This window comes from Dermacentor andersoni, chromosome 2, assembly GCF_023375885.2.
Source record: "Dermacentor andersoni chromosome 2, qqDerAnde1_hic_scaffold, whole genome shotgun sequence".
Taxonomy (NCBI): domain Eukaryota; kingdom Metazoa; phylum Arthropoda; class Arachnida; order Ixodida; family Ixodidae; genus Dermacentor; species Dermacentor andersoni.
This window is the reverse complement of record NC_092815.1, coordinates 59412714-59432292: the sequence shown is the minus strand read 5'-3', so window position 1 is coordinate 59432292 and position 19579 is coordinate 59412714. Positions and strand designations below refer to the sequence as shown.

Genomic DNA, 19579 nt, shown 5'->3' with positions numbered 1-19579 from the left:
CAATTCTCAAAATTATGATGCATTTTCTTAAGTTTAATAAATTACATATGTTTTTAAATAACGCGCTTTGTGCTGTGAAGCCAAAATACGATCTGGCGGCTCATGCAATCCAAACAATAATCGCACTAAACAACATGGCCGCGTCGTGTGCGTGAGTTTCCAGTCAACATGACATCACCGACGAAGGTAACCGTTTCGACAGTTAGCCGGTTTCATATTAGCGTCTTTGCTAAAGGAAGAAAAATAAACCTCGATGGCTGTCTTGTCCAGTGTAAACTGAGCTCAGATTGCAAGCGTTTTTTTTTATATCGCACATGCACTATGTTTTGGCGGTAACGCGCTTCCTAAAATCGTTTTTGAATGTTGCTTTGAGTCAGTTTTCTTGAAGCTCAAGTAAAAACCTGCCATGCTACTGAATTAGCGAGCGCTTGCACATCCATTTTGACGTCCCCAAGCATGGCATTTCAAGGCAGCGTTGAGGAAATGCTGTCCCGCTCGAGTACACCGCTTTCCTAGTTGCAAATGCTTTGAAATGCCAGACGCGAAAACGATAAAATACTACGCACGGTGTCTCTTTGAGCGAAAATTAGCGCTGCATTGCTCTCTGCACTGCGCACAAAACATGACGCGTTGTCAACAGAGAGGAAACACGATATACGCTAAGTTGGTCTTGTAGCACGCTCGGGCCCTTTTTTTTTTTCTTCTTTCCCGTCAGTGGTCATCCCGGTTCAGCCCCCCTGTCGCTCCAGTGAGATATGTCTCTCACTGGCGCGGTGCTCCACAATGACTCCTCATTTTCTCCGGCTTCATTAAAAAATTCAAGCGTTTCGTGCACGCAGTGACGCATGCAGTACACTTTCACAGCTCGGCTTACTTTCAGAAACGCCGAAAGTTCCCAGTGGCTTCCCAGCGTGCAGTCTCGCAGTGTTGGCCGTGGGCCAGAGTAAAGCATGTGTTCTCCTTATTGCAGTCCATCGAGGTGAAGCTGGAATTGGGTCATCGGGCCGTGCTGCGTGCGCGTCCGACGGCCGAGGGTTTCACCCACGACTGGACCGTGTTCGTGCGTGGACCCGAAGGCTGCAACATCCAGCACTTCGTCGACAAGGTCGTCTTCATCTTGCACGAAAGTTTTCCCAAGCCCAAGCGAGGTACGCGCTGCTGCGCGCTTTGGGTGTTTCACGATCTCCCCTGCCACCGTGTTTCTTGTCACTTGCAAGTTTGATCTCGGTTTCGTGTTTATCACTTTCACATTGGCTCCACCAAGCCGAGCATACGAAACCGTCGGTGAATAAAATACAATGTAAAACATACAAATTGAACAAGTAACTTAAGGACAGGTTAACTCATTCACAAGTGGCAAACTTCAGCTGCTGCCGGAAACCATATATTAAAGGTCACATATGCGCAAGCATAATGGAAGTGAAGTATGTGCACATGACTAATGAAAGAAATTGAATGCTGTGTTTACCACTTTTCAAGCTTTGGACTAGGATAGCAACGCAGTTTTAACTCTCCTTGGATAGCAAGAAAGATGCTGACAAAGAAACATGTGGCTACATTTTTCTTACTTCTAATACACATCATAAATTTATGATATCAATACATGCTGTTCACGTTCAATAAGAATTCACTGATTGATGTACTAACATACAATTGATATGTCTGATGAAGTAATCCGGGGAACACATCTTACTTTGTGTGACTGTCATCAAAAATGGACTATCTGACTTATAAATTTAGCTGAAATCATGTCTCTGTCCCAGAGGTTGGATAAAAAACATGGAGATTGCAGTAGTGAAGAGGAATTAATGCCGTCAGATGAGCTTTCCCAACAAAATTTCTCTACTCTGTGTTTTTTGTTTTTTATTTTCATCAAAAAGTAATTCTACGAAGGGTTGGTACCAAGACTGCGTGTATATTGTGAGCAGTACTTCTGATTGGGCTTAGCATAAGGAAAACTGTTGTAGGAACTGAGCAAAAGAGATATGTTGTTAAAGACGGTTACAAATTCTAAAACTGACTGGAGGTCACTATCTAATGAATCAGGCATCCGGGTGTATTGCACATCAAGGAGTGTAGTTGATAGGTGTGAGTGAACAGCAATAAAAAAACAGGGGTGAAGAATTAAAGACAAAAGAGCATTATAGACTGGTTTTTCTCATTTTGGTGAGTGTGGCAAAAGAAGGAGACAGTTTGGAGATGTAAATTGTGACGTAGCTAGAACATGCTCGTGACATGCCTTTCATTTTGAAAGCAGGATGTTTCAAAAGATGGTGTTAGGTGGTGCTGGGGGTTTGAATTTTAGAACAGTACACTTTGATCAGATAGAATATGAAAAGTTCTGCTTACTTTAACACAGGAGAGGTGTAAGTACAATTACTGATTCTTTGTGCATGGAAAGCTCACATGTCTGTCTTCATTGGGCACTATCCAGTGCTGAAGGAGCCACCTTACCAAGTGTCTGAGAGTGGCTATGCGGGCTTCAACATGCCCGTGGAAGTGTACTTCCGCACCCGGGAGGACCCCAAGAAAGTCAAATTTGTGTACGACCTGTACCTTTCCATGGATGGCACTCCAATCTCCAACATACGGCGTGAGAAGCTCACTTTCCACAACCCACCTGATGACTTCTACCATAAGCTACTCAAAGCAGGAGGGGTGAGTGCTGTGGAATAGCTCTTTGCTGCTACCACTGTCAGCGGTTTCTTTTATCTCCACTGTCATTTGAGCAACTGTAGGCATAACCTCATTTTTTTTATTTTCTTGCACTTATTGGAATGACACAAATGCTTTTGTTGAGGGAAGGATATTGTTAGGGTTCTTTGTTTCTGAACCTGATAAAAATTTGAGAAACACCCACTGGTAGCAGTACTGAAAATCCTGACTTATATAATGTATTTTCAAAATGTACAATTAGTCGTGTCGCAAGAGTTACATTTACTTAAGAAATTGCGAGCTTGTATGATGAGTGTCTTATCCAGAGTTGTCTGGAGGCTTCGGCCCATCCTTTCTTTTCTGTGCACAAAATGCACATGAGGTCTAAGAAGCATGGACTGATGATATTTCCTTTCACACCATTTCAGCTTTGACAAGCACAGCATATTACAATATGCATGATAAGCTACCTATATCAGCCTGCCCGAATACGTGTACCTGGTTCAAGTAATTTCAAAGGTCTTCCTCTTGCTTATTATGATTGTATCATGGTCAGGTTATCCCAGAAGGTTAAATACAAGGTTTACCATGGCTGCAATCACTACTCTAAAACATAGCCTTTACAGATATCAGAATATGATAGATATCTCACTGCACATATTTTGTCTTCTTACGTGCCTTTTAAAACACAGCCTATTTTCTATCTTTCTTAAGCTTGTAACTGTAAAATAAAAATCTTCATTTCAAGAATTTAGATATTTATTTTTCTTTTGTCGAAAATAAACTACAAGGATCTTCTGATTCTCCCACAAATAAAACTGCAGCAGTGCTGAACCCAAGGACACAGCCGGATTCTCAGCCACTGTCTTTTAAAGGAACAATAGACTGGCAATAGGACCGTTACATTCTTCTGGCCCATGTCTCTGATATCTTTAATGTGATTAGAATTCTTTGGAAAACTTCACCCAGTTTGTAGTATGTATGTTTGTTTGTCCACACCTGTTTTCCCACCAACTTGGATCTAACGGGTAGAGCACTGAGCTGCTGTGCTGAAGGAACCGGGTTCGAAACCGACCATTGGACCGACGTGGGTCACTGGATCTATAACACTGAGTGTGTGTCGCTATTCAGTGAACCTCTTTGATGCCAACTTGGGTCACTTCTGCTTGCGTATGCATGCAGTCGTGGGAACTCAAAGAGGAAGAAGATGACAGTCTATGTTAATGCGGTTAGCATTACACATCATATTCACCTGCTTGGCCCTAGATGTAATCTACAAGATTCTGCTCAGCCGTACTAACTCCTCTACTTGCCACTCCACCTTGACAGAAGTGGTAACTGCGCTTCACTCACACTACACGGCAATTCTTGAGAAGCCTAGCATCTTCAACTGAGGGGGCGGCACTGCGCTCAACTCAGTTAAATGAAGGAAGTGCTTTGAATCGAAGTCCATCTGAGAATACAGTGATAAGTGTACATTGGCCAAACTGGCAGCTGCCACAAGCAGCAGTGAGAGCTCAAAGACTAAGAAGACTCCACCCAGCTGCATACACGCCTCGTACATTACGCAATTTGGCAGTATTAACAAGGTGTGTCCCTACATTGCTTTAATGTTAGTCACATGAACGTTGACATTCATCGTTAGGTGGGCTCTGCCAGAAATTTTTCATTCAGCATTTTCTATGCAACATTTGCGGCAGCGCTTTCTGAATTGGATTTGAGTGCTCTATGCATTGTTTTAAGTATCGTACAGTTCTGTGCTCCCCATTTTACTTTCCATGTGGATTGTAACAGCAGCTTTTATACTTCATAGTGTTTGCACGCCTACTGCTTGATAGACTTCACTATCGATTGTGCTGGTGTGAAGAACTGAAGCTATACCATCGGGAAAAGAATATCCTCTCATTAAAACAATTGCTGCACATTGACACATTTCACATGACTCATAATAATGAGTGATTTCTTACGCAGTATTCAGTGTGATAAGTGTGTTTTGGTGCTTTAGCTTTATCGAACTGTTGGCTGTTTAAGAGCAGCTAGTAAGGACTATAGTTGGGCTTGTGTTTAAACAAAGAACTTACCTAGCTAACAAATTAGTAGCATGAGCAAAAGACAATGACAAACATAGAGACAAAAGAAAACGGCAGCACAAGCACTTGTTTTGATTCTCCAGTTTCGCTTCACTCCTATTGACTGCACCATCCACAGAGACCGAGCTGAATCAGCTCTGTTGGCCAAAACGAAAGTCATTCAGAACAAGAGACGAAGTTTGTGAACTGCAGGAGAGAGAGAGAGAGAACCCTTTAATGAAAGGCAGAGGTTTTAGCCGGCGTATAGACATCACTGACATGCTACTCTGCGTGGGAAAAGGAATTGGAGAGACGAATCGTAGGTGTACCTTACTATTCTGCTGTCCTTTGTAGCTACACATGCCATTGCAGTGCTTCCATGTACATACTTCCCAAAGTGTGAATTGATTATTACCAATTTTCACCTCTTGCATGCCACTAATCAGCGAGCTCTTAATACACCATTTCAGTAGATTGCGTTTGCTGTGTTAGAACATTTAGTTCTTGTTGTTTTTTATTTTTCACCATCGCTCGTTGAATACACTTCTATGCTTTTGTACAACTTTCAGCGGCAATGTTTTGCTTTTTGTACATTGCCAAACACTACATGTCTGGTGCATTTATAAAACTCCTGTGGACTACAAGGTGTCCCGAGGGGGCTGCAGTTGAGAGTGTTTGTAATGAAGCAGTACTTTTTATTTATTTCTCTCCATGGCTTTGTGTAATTTGTGAATGCTGTTGCATGTCTATTGTTTTTTATGTAATTGATTAAAGGAACACCTTGTGTTGCTGTGCTGTACAAAGAAGACACTACTTTCTGGCAAGCTCCTTCTTTCTTTATGGTATTATAGCTAACTGGTGAATTTTGCTGGCAGGCAGCTGCTAACATTGCAATTGATTGTGTTTTCTAGACTGAGGCTAACCGTGCCGGCTCAAACACGTCGCCTGCACCTCCTGGCAGCCCTTCACGCAGCAGTGCCCCACCAGCCCGGTCCAGAAGTGAAGGCCACAAGAAGCCACGCATGGCAAGCGTATGTCCCTCTTCTATTCCTTTATGCACTGTTTGCCAGTATTACAGCATGGTAAAATTGCAGGAATTATCACACCTCCTAAAGGGAAAAAGCTTACATTCATCATAGAGCAGCTTGTTGCGGCATTGTAAATCAGCAGCAGTATGTAATGCTTGCCTGCCTGCAAATCGCAGTAAGGCGCCCAGCATCGAACATACCATATGCACTATAGATTGCATCCACAGTGGTTCTAGTATGTAGCAAACTTGATTGTATTCTTGTATGTTATTTTGTAATGTCAAAGTTCAGGTAAAATCAATCGTGAAACCTGCTGCTGCTGGTGTGCTAAGCTACTCAGCAAAGTGTTCCCTTTGGTGATCGTCAGCTAATCAGAAATATTGGTATGACAGACAAATTTCCTTCAACTTGTAACAGCCCAAAGGCTGGGCCTAAAAGCATTATTTGGTGCACAATTGATGTAAATCTGCCACACATTCTTAAAAAGAAATCCCTTGGGTGTAGCATTCGAAGCTGCAAGTGCTGCAACATCCCACACTGTGCACTATGCACTTCCATTTTATTTTTGCATTCCTTTGAGTAGGTTGGACTATCTAGGAGTGTTATGCAACTGTTGTTTTTCATGGTAGTCATCTGGTAACTCACACAGCACAGCCTGTCATACAGTCGAACCACAGTATGACAAACATGGATGTGACGCATTACCAGATGTAATGAAGTAAATATGTAAATTTTGGTTGGTCATGCTTTATTTCAATTGAATATTCTTCGGTTATAATCAAGTCGAAAATGCAGGATTCAGTGTCATATTGGTTATACTGAAGCAAATTATTGTTTTCATGTGTGTTAAAATACTGTTGAACCTCGATATAACAAACTTCAATATAATGAAATTCTCAATGTAAGGAAGTTAACTTTTTGTAACTTCTTGTCCATATACAGTGAAAGCTTGTTAATTCGAACTTCAATAATACGAATTTATGGATAATTCGAACTGTATGATTTGGTCCGGCCAAGCTCCACAAAAGTCTATGTATAAAAAAGCCCGTTAATTCGAAAGCGAGAAGGTTCCACCATGGATAATTTGAACAATGCACCACTGTACCGGCGGCTTGGTGCCTGGCACACGGCCAGAGAAACGCGCCTACAGCCTACACACAAGGCTGCATCGCCTCTGGAACGGAGAGAACGGCGAGAGAAGGCAAAATCGGGAAAAATCTAACAGGCGCGGGATCGTCCATAAGGCAACGGCGAGTGCCTCCTCTTCGTTCTACGTGACCTCCGAAACTTCTTGCCCGTCGCGAATTTCAGAGGCTTTGCAATGTAGCGGCTAAGGTTGCGCGGCAGATGGTGCGGCAAGCACCAAAACAAAGCGAATCAAGTGCGTCGCAGCTGCACTTGCAATCAAGAACCGACGAATCGGGGCCTTCGCCACCTTCACATGTTCAGCGTCTTTGTCTCGGCAGTCTTCATCGGTTGTGCACGTCTGTTTTCAGCTTAGGATGTACCGGCCGTCGCGATTCTTTATGATGGTGTTAAGCCTCAGCTAACGTTCGTTTCAATGGACATCGGTGGTGTGGCACAGTCGGACCCAGAGCTGCGACTTGAAGATGGCATGTACCCGCAGCACACACCATCACTTTCTGACACGCCAAATTTCTGACATGCCCTACTGCTTCCAAATCGCAGCGTACTGTTGTTTTCCTTTACCTTCGTTAGTTTGAACTTTCGTTAATTCAAACTGAAGCGGCTTCCCCTTGCGGTTCGAATTAACGAGCTTTTACTGTAACATCATGTAATTAGGCCCTCAATATAACGAAGTGTGTTTATACATGAATTCAGTATAACGAAATTTTAGTGCCACTGCGAAGGAATAGCGAGACAGTAAATGACAATCTTTGCGGACAAGGATAGTTAAACAGGTGAGTTACAAGCTACTGCTTCCAAAGGCACCTCTCAAATCGCGGCACTGGATGACTAAGAGCGATCACCGAGGCAAAGCAGCGTCATATTCTGTATTGGGGGCGAGGAGTTACGGAGTCGCCATCTGTCGGAAGTGCCTCTCTTGCGTAGTATGAGGGATCACGCGGCACGCTCCTCATAGGTTTTGCTTATGGCGCTCAATAAAAACACCATGCGGCAGTCTTCCTGGACATTTATGTAGGTACTCTCAAAAACGAGGGAACTTTTTGATTGTCAATATAATAATCTTGGGCAAACTGAAAGCACAGAATCGTTTACAGACGCTATCTCTTTACCGAATACGTACAGTCAACGCCACTGTGTGCGGTCGCCACGATGGAGTCTCCCGAACCGGCTTCTAGCGCTGCCGTAGTTTCGCCTCGCTGTCAGCGCGGTTGAATGCGTACGCAGCTTGCATGCCCTGTGGAAGTGTACTTCCTGAATTGGCGTATCGAGATGTCGTAGCTTCATGCGTGCGATCTTCCCGCACATTTAGGATTGCAGGTTGCGTAATCTCTTGAGTTCCGAGACGCATTGACGTGAGAAACAGACAAAGCATTCACTCCTCACTGCCGACACTTTTCATGATAGCATTGTCCCACTGTGGGCAACACTATCAGCCACGGGGTGAAGTGGACACGAAAACGTGGCTAGCTTCGCTTCGTACTGCTAGTGTGAAGGTATTGTCTACACGGCATGAAACTGTATGTTTCATCACTGACTCTTAAATTCAACAAAATTTATTTTTTTCTTATTCAAATTTGCTGTTTCGATTGCCTGCTAATTTGGAAAATGTTTCAACCCCTTTCGTGTAAAAAAAAAAATTTATTGGCGACTGCACTCATTTTTATAAAAGGGCAAATTTCTATACAGTTAAACCTCAATATAGCAAAGTCGTTAAAATTGGCAATTTGCTTTACTATATTGAAATTTCTTTATATTAAAATTTGACCGTTTATGTTAATTCATTTTGTTGAATTTGAAAATCGGCCACGAAAGATAAGGTTTCATGCCGTGTAGACAATATCTTCACACTAGCAGTACGAAGCAAAGCCAGCCACGCTTTAGCATCCACTCCCCCTCCGCAGCTGACATGTTGCCCACAGCGAGACAATGCTATCATGAAAAGCCCCGACTGCGGGGAGCGAGTGCTTCATCGGCCTCTCGCATCAACGTATCTCTGAAACTTGAGACTACGCAACTTCCAGTGCTAAATGTGTGGGAAGACAATTCATGCTATCTCAGCATAGCCAGTCTTAGCACACGCAGCAGATCACCTCAAAACCGTGCACGCAGGTTGCGTCTGTGCTCAGCCTCGCTGACGTCCATGTGTAGCCACTGCTGCGCTAGAAAAGGAAATGTGCATCAACTTACCCCCCTCCCCTGGCATGCACTTGATTGTGTTACTGCAAGCAAGAGCCCTCCCTCACTTTCTCATTGCTTGCGCATGAAGACTGCACTCATCTCGCTACCATCCTTCTCAGCTTACCCCTCATGCTTTCACTCACACCTAAAGCATACAGCATTCAGGGTGCAATAGGATCTTATCGCACTTGGACTTCATACAGAATAGGGTGCTGCTCCACTTCAGCGGTTGCTCTTAGTCACTGGCGCGTGATTTGAGAGGTGCATTGAACAGCAGCCCTCCGTAATTCAAGCATTTGAGCATCTGCATGTGCACAAGTTTCTATTTATTGTCTTGTTATTCCTTCGTGGCACCAGTGAAATTTTGTTGTATTGGAATTGTGTATAAATGCACATCGTTATATCGAGGTTCTAAACACATGGTGTTCTATGGACAATGAGTTACAATATGTTAAATTAAATAGTACCTCATTATATAGAGAATTTCATTATAATGAAGTTCGTTAAATTGAGGTTTAACTGTACATTTTCTGTTAGCAAAAATGTCAAATGCAGATGCCAACCAACCTTTCAGGCACCCGATTTTTCGGCCCTGCACTATTCGAATTTCCATGCAGCAATACCACCTACTACCCCAAAACTGATGCATACTCGAAATAACTGAAATTTCGGGCGCTGTACTGTGTTCCGGGCATGAACTTTGCGCACAGTGTGGCAAACATGGCAGCCATGAACAAAGTTGTTGCCATGTTTACTGGCATGAAACCACAACTACAGTAGTGCACGTTCAGTAGTGCGAGTGTCAGCACTGGAGGAATGGCATTTCTGAGAGAGGGGGACGTGTCAGCCCCTCACCCACCTCTGGGATCTACCACTGTGTTAGGCAATACACATGCCAACAAGAAATACATGGTCAAGTGGGTTCCCTGAACAGATGCCTAAACAGGGCATCTGTTTGAAGCCTTAACACATGTGCCCGGGTGCGGAAACTGCAGGAAGAATATGATGTAGTTGAATACCTCCTTCAACATAAGCTTGAGCAAAAATTAATTCTCAAGGGATGTCGAGAAGTAATGTACCACTTCTAGACACCTCTGCACTCATTTACCAAAATGCAAGAACATTTCACAGGCTGCCTCTAAAGTGGCACAGCGCCGCATACCTCTTTGGAGATCCACTAGGTGTTCCTTTTTGGCGTTCCTCTTCGGCAACTTCACTAGATTCTGTCTGCGTAATGTGCAATGCCACATGCTGCTCAGCATGTATTATATTAGACTGTGTTCGTAACTCTTTGTGTACCGCTGACAGCTATAGTCATCATGAGCAAAAGTATCTTGCAGTTTTTGACACTAGATGGCATGCACGTAGTCTTTCGCTTTATTTTCGGCTGCTTGAATGCTTGCACTGAGAACGTGACTTGCCTGTGCATCCAATTTTCGGGGAAGCTTGGTGCAATTTTTGTGATTTCCTGCAGTATGGAAAAGGGTTAAACAACAGTAGTGGGAAGGTGCTGGCGACGATATCAAAGGAGACTCAACCTGATTGGATTGGGTATAACTCCCTCAAAAACCCATTTTGCTATGGTGACCGCTCCTCCCTTAAGTCAAGGATTCCATAGGGGTATCCTAGGTTTCCAAGCAGAATTGGTATCCCCGTCACCATCAGGTTAATGGGAGAGTAGCCTCCCTCCTGCATCACCCTCATTTGTCTGCCTTGAACCCACCGTGGTTACTTAGTGGCTATGGTGTTGGGCTGCTAAGCACAAGGTCGGAGAATCAAATCCCAGCCACGGCGGCCGCATTTCGATGGGGGCGAAATGAGAAAACCCCCATGTACTTAGATTTAAGTGTGCATTAAAGAACCACAGGTGGTCCAAATTATTTCGGAGTCCCCCGCTATGTAATCAGATTGTAATCGTAATCAGATTGTGGTTTTGGCACGTAAAACGTCATAACTTGATTTAATATTTTTTTTATGCCTCGATATTCCATCCTAACACCCCTTTCCTATCCTCTTCTGGCAGAGAACAAGGGTCCAAAGCAGAAGTGTGCATGAAAAGGAAATACAATAAAAATGTTTCCTAAGAAAATTTGGACCATCTGTTTAGTTTGAGATATATACTGGGAACAGCTCCACAAGTATGCAGTCTGCCACAGAAGACTATTTTTGATAATTTGCTGTTTTGCATTTCATCATCTTTTCACAGTGGCCCAAAATATAATGTGCAACACAGTGTTGTTCAGAGGAATGGCATAGCTGTTGAGTCGCAGTGGTTGGCTATTTGCTTCTCTCCTAGCTAGAAGGGGAGGAGTCTCCTCTCCAAGCTTGACTGTAGTTACGCATGGCTGTCAGCCTAGTCGAGCACACACGCAGCTTACATGCCACGGCGTTGTCCCACTACATAGACTCTATCAACTGCAGCAGCAGAGTGGACGCGAAAGCCTCACAGGCTTCACCTTGTACTGCCAGTGTGAAGACGTTGACACGACATGTAACCATTCAAATTCTACCAAATGAATTTTTTTTCTTGTTGAAATTTGTCTTTTTCGATTGCCCAGTAATTTGGAAAGTTCTGCGGCCCATTCCAAGAAAAATTCATTGTTCATTGGTGACTGTACTTATTTGCATAAAAGTCAAATTTCAATATAATGAAATTTCAATACAGTGAAGCAAAGTGCTGATTTTACCAACTTTCTTATATCGAGGTATAACTACAAGTTTCTGCTGCGTTAGACAATCATGAGCACTTTTGGTAGGTAAACCCAGCCTTTAGTGCATGGCCCACCTATGATCCACTCAGCTCGTTCTTGTGTGCCACTCTCTCAAAGGCATGAGGCCTAAAGTTTTGGCTGTCAGGCACATATTTCGATCAAGGAAAGTTGAGTGGCCTGAATGAAAGCAGCTGTGTGATGTGCATGCACACTTAGTAGGCTGACCATTGTGCTGAATGACGCTGATCGATTTATTGACATCTAGTTTAGCAGGTGTTGTAAATCTCGATGCTATGCTTTGTCTCCTCGCGGACACACTTAGTAGCAGATTTAATCAGCGACCAGTGACATTCTGCATGCTGTGGCTTCTGGTTTGTGCAGATAGAACCTTTCAGCTTTTTCACGACTTTTTTCCACCTCCATCCCTTTTATTTGAATACTTTGACTGATTTGATGGCTTTGGTAGGTGCTACGCAAAAATGTTTGCATTTTCAAAATGTTTTGTATCTGTCATACTACTTCATGTGTGTAGCCCTTTCTCTTGCTTGCTGTTACTTTGTTTCTCAAATGGTCTTTTTGTGGATGGAGAGAAGAATTTAAATACTCAGAGCTTGTAATGGCGTCTTGATAGAAACAGACGAATGTAGGATGCAAGGCTTGTCTCAGAAATGGTATTCTGCTGAGTGTGTGGGGGTCCTGCTGTTAAGTAACATTGTTTTGGTTTGCTTGAAGCAGCTTGCATGGCACACAGGGTGCCAATAACAGAGCGAAACAAACAGTCTTCGTATGAACGCAGAACTGTACTGATGAATGCTCTTTTCTGAAGTGCTGTTTAGTAAGTGAAAATCCTAATCTTTTGAGTTGTGTTGTTGTTGTTCCCCCCCCCCTTCCCTAAATTTCAGGACATGGTCAAAAGCCCTCCTGTGGAGCAGCCACCACCACCACCACTACCACCACCACCACCATCATCATCATCTTCACCTCCTCCACCAATGCCTCATAACCCCATGGCTGACCTGTTCAGCACACCGGCTGCTAAGAAGGAAATGCCACCGGAAAAGTCATCCAAAGGAAAGGTTTGTAGAGTTACTACATTTATGTTTGCCTACGCTTACTTATATTCGGTTTTTCTTTTTGATTGGTGAAAGTTGTATTCTGTGTCTAGCAGTGTGAATTTATGCATGGATGTATATTTTCCAGTGAATATTTTTTATTTTTCCCATGAACTACCGTATTTATTCACTTAATAGACACACTTGTGTAATGAAACCGCCCCCTAATTTTGGTCTTCAGAAATCACTTCGCATAAAAAAGTGGCACCTGACCTCCAGAGCCAGTGTTCATCTGTTCACTTTACGTTGGAGTGATTGGCTGGCATCATGGACCATCACAATATCATTGGAAGGTGCCATGATGCAGCAAATATATTTTTATTTATTTATTTATTTATTTATTTATTTATTTATTTATTTATTTATTTATTTATTCAGTTACCTCACAGGCCCCCGAAGGAGTATTGCGTGAGGGGAGGAATTGAAGTGAAGGATGCTAAACACTGGCGACACACGCATTCTCAACTCATCGATTGTGCACTTTCATTGATGTGATCCAGTCGTTAGTCATTTCGCAGTGACTCTTTTCATCATTGCTCAGGCTTGGTGTTACAATTTTAAAGTGAAGCTTTCTTAGCCTCTTCCTTCAAATTTTGCACTACTGCTGTGTTCTTACAAACCACGCTGAGGGGGGGGGGGGGGGGGGGTGTTTAGAGCGTGTACATATACATGGCAGGAGCGTGGCAGAGAGGAAAGTCGACAAGAGAAACTCATTTAGACGTTTCCATCCCGTCGCATGGGCACAATCGCCTCTGGAGCTCCCTGGGTGTCACCACATCAGCCTCTTGACAGCTGTAATTACTAATTACCCATGACCTCCCCCCCCCCCCACCCAAAATGAGCATTGCAGAAACTGCAGCAGTTACCTTTCTACTAACATGCAAGTCCAGAGGGGGTGTGGATAGAACTGTAGAGAAGAGTTAGAGAGAGGAGGCAGAGAATGGGTAGAACCGACACAGTTGCGAAAAGAGGGAATAACAGCCTTGCCACTGTTGCAGTTCCCGCATAGGGGGAGAGGGTGGGGATGGGTAAAGATGACGTGAGAAGGCAAGGAAACGGCGGTTGCAGGCAAAGTGAAGGTACGATACGGTACACTTCTGCTATTTCTGACAAATAAACTTCATTCAAATTTGTCAAGCGGACAACTGACGCAGGGCGTGTAGACGTAAAGCCGTATTAAAACACCGTAGGGTCTATGCAACACTACGGAAGCGGTCACACATCAAATCAACATTTCTGCACCCGCCGTGGTAGCCTGACGGCCATGGCATTGACCGCAACCTTGACCATGATGGTCAAGGTCGCAGTTTAATCCTGGCTGTGGCAGCTGCATTTCAACAAAAGCAAAGTACAAAAACGCTCGTGCACTTAGATTTAGGTTCACATTAAAAAACACCAAGGTGTCAAAATTAATCCGGAGTCCGCCACCAAGGGGTGCCTCGTAATCCTATTGAGGTTTTCGCACGTACAGCCTAATAATTCAATTAAAGTTCAATGCTTCTGCCACAATGTGATGTGCCATGTGAGGATATGATAATGTTCAAGCCTGTCAGAGATAATGAATAATGGTGCACAACAATGCCTCAAGCAAACACGTCTCCCTATGTGTTCTGTGTACTATGCTGACAAATAGCAGTTGTGTACGCAAGGTAACATTTAACATCAACTCACCACCCTTGTAATGGACTAAATGCTGAGGAAATTGCACCTTGGCTGTCAACATCATTGCTAATTATCGTCAATTAATGCAAACAGTATAGAAAGCTTTGGTTCATTCAATTCCCACAGTGTATGGGATCTGCATACTTTTTAGAATTTTAACTCCTAGAAAAATAGCCTGTCAAGAGTTTTTCCCGTTGCATAATGTAACCTCCTCTCAAATTGATGTCGACCTTTTCTGGAAAAAAAGTGTGTTCATTATGCAAATAAATAAGGCATCGCTTTTCGATCTCTTGCTCAGAAGACTCTTTAGTCATTAAGATTTATTGTTTAAATCTTGTCGCACTTTGTGTTTTGTTATTTCGTCTTTCCATGGTTTATAGAGTCAGCTTAGAGATCTCTTAAAGCCAGCGTTGCAGAAATAAACAGGGCTAATTGCTAGTTTTTAATGTTTTCAGTGGAATGTGATGTCAAACTGCAGGTGTGTGTTAAACAAAAGCATATTCTTGGGAGTATTTTGCCCTTTTCATCTGTGTACCTAGGTTTTACTAGTTATGATTTGTCTCAGCTATTGCTTCATCATAAAATAGCTTCTTTTTTGTATCTTTCACAATGTTTTATTTCTCCTTTCCTATGCTGCAGGAGCAGAAGAGCAGCCAGTCAAAGTCTAAGTCAAGCAAAAGTCACAGCAGCAGTGGTACCAGTGGCACAAGTTCACATAAGTTGTCATCTTCATCTGGCAGCAAAGAACACAAAAGCAGCTCCAGGGATAAAGAACGGCATAAAGACCTGTCACGAGAGAAAAACAAAGAACGGGATAAATCACGTGACACAAAACTTTCCTCCGCAGCAGAGGCTGATGCCAAGGCAACAGAGCAGAAGCCACCAGAACACAAGGCTGAGCACAAGAGTGAACACAAGAGTGAGCACAAGGGTGAGCACAAATTCGAACACAAGGCTGAGCGTAAGGCTGAACATAAGGCTGAACATAAGGCAGCAGAGCACAAGGCAGCAGAGCACAAGGCAGCAGAGCACAAGGTTGAACACAAAAGTGACCACAAGGTTGAACACAAGGCAGCTGAACACAAAGTTGAACATAAAGGTGACCACAAGTTCGAAGACAAAGCCGAGCACAAGGCACCTGAACCAAAAGTTCCAGAACCGAAACAAGTGGAAGCAAAAGTTCCTGAACCTAAATTATCCGAGAACAAGGGGCCATCTGAAGTGGATTCAAGGCGAGCAGAGAAGTCATCTCAGAAGCATAGGGATAAGACGAAGGACAAAAGCACCAAGGAGCGTTCTTCAAAAGAGCACAGTTCTCAAAAGGAGCCCGCTCACAAGACATCTGCTCTACCACCACCTGCACCTGCTGAACCCAGTTCCTCGAAAAGCTCAAAGAATGTTTCTGCACCACGCCGTCCACCATCGCCACCTCCTCCCAAGAAGCCACGACTTCAAGAACCAGAGCGAAAGAAAAAGGACTCTTCCAAATCACACCGGCCAAAAGATTCGCCCAAAAAGCCACCCGAGCACATGGATCGGAAGCCACCAGAGCCACCTGAAAAACTGCCATCACCATTGCTACCGTTGCCTGCTTCACCACCTCCCGCCCTACCACCTCGAGATCCAAGCCCAGTACCCACAACGAACCAACCTGCACCTGCAGCAGCTGCACCAGCACCTGCACCTGCACCTGCTCCCACCTCTGAGGAATCAAATAGCCCTAAGGTGGCGGCAGTCCCTGCAAGGGGTCCACTTAATGTGCTCATGCTCGAAATGGAGCAGGAAGACCTCCTGTCACCACTGTCTAGCCCATCAGCATCACCAACACCAGCACGAGAAGTCGCTGCTCCTGTTGCAAAAGCACTGCCTCCACCACCACCATCCACAACCGACCATCTTCAGGAGCTTCGTGAGCTCAAGAAACGAATCCTCACCTTAGAGGATCCACGTCGGTTGCAAGCAGTGGTGGACCTTGTCGAGGGCACAGGCCTTTACAAGATGACCGAAGAATCCTTTGACTTTGACCTGTGTGCGCTGGACAAAATGACTTTGGAGAGGCTACAGGCTTGCCTTAATGGCAGGTGAAATAGTCCTTGTTATTTGGTGACGCAGTGTGGTCATGGATCTCCTCTCATCACCAAAGAGCATGCTCTTCCTGCCCCATATCATGGATCTCGCTTCTCAGCCACGCAGGCGTGGTGACACACAGTGGGTGGGGGGTTTCCCATGGGAGTACGTGCAATGTTCCGGGTGTGGATGTGCAGCTCTTGTACCTGTTGAAATTGTGTGGCAGCATTCATCCATTGGCAGTGGGGTTTATCATTTGCAAAACTGAAAAAGTATTGAGTTGCTAAAGCTGGAGGTTCAGTGACAGTTTTGTTTGTCAGTATTTTCAGTGATTCCTGCTAAATTTGCTGCTCAAAGGCCATGAAAATGGTCATCTTTGAAAATTGAATTTTCCTAAGAGTTCCCACTTAGCAAGAGCAGTAATGATAAATGCAGCTCCACTTAGACGCAGCCCAAATTAATCAATGTCACTGTGGTATATGAAGATATTGTCATTTGTAGCTCTTTCTAAGTGTAAAGAAGAGCTTGGCAAGCACATTGTTTTGACCGGTGCTGAAGCAAGATATTTTGTGTATGGAATCTTCTTTCATGTGTATTGCCACTCTTCTCTCACTGTGTGCTAGTTGGGAAGAATGCAATGTCTTGACTCTCCATCATCATCATCATCATCACACTTCCACTGTTCTCGTTTCCAATAGGTTACATTTGTCATTGGCTCTCTTCATGCCTTTTTCCTTACCACTTGTCTCTCTTCCTGGTTTGCCTCTTGGGGTTACCTGGTCCCTCACTCAGACATGTACATGTGAAGTTTTAATTTTTTATCATTTTGGTCATCTTTCACTCATCTGTTACCAGTATGACTTTAAGTGCTCCAATGAAAAATGCTACAGAGTGATGTTTATATAAAGTTGATGTGCTTTCATGCCCATTCCTAAGTTACTGTAAATAAATATGGCATGTTGTTGTCTTAATTTTGTGAGTGCTTATTGGTTGTTCTGGCTAAGAGGGGTGGTAGCGGGCACAATCTGATGCACAGCTCTGATTTCAGGTTAAGGTTGACGGCATCAGCTGAGGTCTCTCTGAAGCTGTGGCTCAACTCTTTTGAAAGCATAGGCAGGCACTAAATCACTATAACATGTATATCTGACTGTTCTGGATTATGTGCTCATGAGCAGCAGTGGTAGTCTCTTTTTTAACCATTGTAGGGTCGTGGCCCAAACACCTCATTTTTAGCAAAAAGTCACTAAATGATGATATGATGATGACTTGCTAGAAATTTTCTCATCTTATACTGTTTTTTCATTGTTACAAGATATCTTCCTTAATATTTTTTTAACATCTTTACCTTTAAGTTACTTCCTGTGGTGGTGAGTCAACCACCAGAATGTTAAAAAAAAATGGAACACTATTTTGTCTCACGATTGCTTTTCCCAGAAAAGCAGCTTTGACTCACCCAGATTGCTCACAGTGAACTTTCTGGCATGACTTCAGAAGTAACAACATATATCAACATATAACATATAACACCATATAACATATAAACATATAACAACATACTATACACATATTGGTGTAAAATGGGGGCAACACCAAACCTGGTTAGTATCACTTGAGGAACTGGCTGTTTATGTCACGAAGTTGAGCAGAAATAAGTGACGATGATCGTCGCTGTAAGTGAATAGCCCAAATGCTTCTATAAAGCTGTTCGTTTTGTTAAAAGAATGGTATTCTTGAAGGTATGTATTTGTTGCGATGAGGATATTTAGGTATCGTTTGTTGTTCGGTTGCATATTTTTGCACAGAACAGAGCTGTTAGCCAGCACATCTGTAGTGGTAGTACAAGTAGCTATGTGCAGCATCAGCCAATTCGTCATATGTGTGTTGTCTACAGCTGTGCGAGCGCTATTGTGGAAGGTGACTGCCATTTTCCTCTCCTGCCACCCGAGCCCTCTACCGCAGCCCCAATTCCTACTGCCTGTATCTAGCTTACCCTTTGTGATACAATTTGGAAAATAATGAAAGGCAATGTCTACGAAAGTAGTAACTGCATATTCGGCAGGCTGTAACTTTTTTTTAAATTTTTATGCAAAACTGTTGCAGCCAAACAAGTGTGTTGCTTGCGTTAACAAAGTCTCCTTTGCAACTGAGAACATCAATGAATTAAGTGGCCATATTTTATTTATGCAAATGATCCTATGTATTTGTTTGAGGTGAATGAACACTTTTGAAGATCTTGAGCTAAATTTGAACAAATGCATGACATAAATGCTAAAACTGCAAAATTTACGCTCGCAGTACAAGATGGCACTGCAGGCCGCCAGTGAGTTTGGAAGCACTTACAGGACTCTACCAGTGAAATACAAAATGGTCATGTTATAATGGCATAGGCATCATAATAAAGTGTAATCATTTGCCTGTTATACTAACAAACTTAAAAATACTTGCTGCTGCTTTGTTCTTGTTCAGATTTAGGAAATAGGTGTTTGCCCGGTTTGTCCCAACTTCTTAATGACATCAGATGGCACATTTAGTCCGTGTCTGCGGCAGCTCGCTGCTTTGATTGTGGGGTGCACATGTTAGCATATTTCTTTTCTTTTTTTGGACGAAACGGGCTAGGGAATATGCCTGAATGATGCGGACCAAGAAATATGGTACTCCTATAATATGAGGGAAAGCTTCTTTTAGATTTGTTCAAATAAAAACGTAGATCACATTAAATTGATTAAGGAAGAAAGGCACCTCAGCTGGCCTTGTGCCTATTCTCTTTCGAGTTGGAATGCAAAACTTAGGCCAATAGGCCACATTTCATCATTTCACTAAGGGCAACACTGCTGCAAATTATATCAATACTATAGTAGCAGTATGTAACAGAACACTGGCGTGGTGATACAAGTTAGTCACCACGCCAGTGTCACCCTCAACAATGTGTTCGTTCTGCCATGTCCTTG

General features: G+C 43.3%; 1 protein-coding gene across 1 annotated transcript; it reads left to right on the top strand.

Annotated features, from left to right (window-relative positions):
- Positions 1-7: 7 nt before the first annotated feature.
- On the top strand, positions 8-17602 carry ear (ENL/AF9-related super elongation complex transcription factor). The gene is made up of 6 exons (XM_050189233.3): positions 8-186; positions 971-1148; positions 2435-2658; positions 5636-5755; positions 12693-12866; positions 15204-17602. Exons 1-6 carry the CDS (start codon positions 169-171, stop codon positions 16647-16649), a joined length of 2160 nt encoding a protein of 719 aa, XP_050045190.1. The 5' UTR covers positions 8-168; the 3' UTR covers positions 16650-17602.
- The last annotated feature ends 1977 nt before the right edge of the window (positions 17603-19579 follow it).

Coding starts and splice junctions, on each gene's coding strand:
- ear (XM_050189233.3), top strand. Junction 2,659..5,635: donor AGCTACTCAAAGCAGGAGGG/GTGAGTGCTGTG, acceptor TGTGTTTTCTAG/ACTGAGGCTAACCGTGCCGG. Junction 5,756..12,692: donor AGAAGCCACGCATGGCAAGC/GTATGTCCCTCT, acceptor CCTAAATTTCAG/GACATGGTCAAAAGCCCTCC.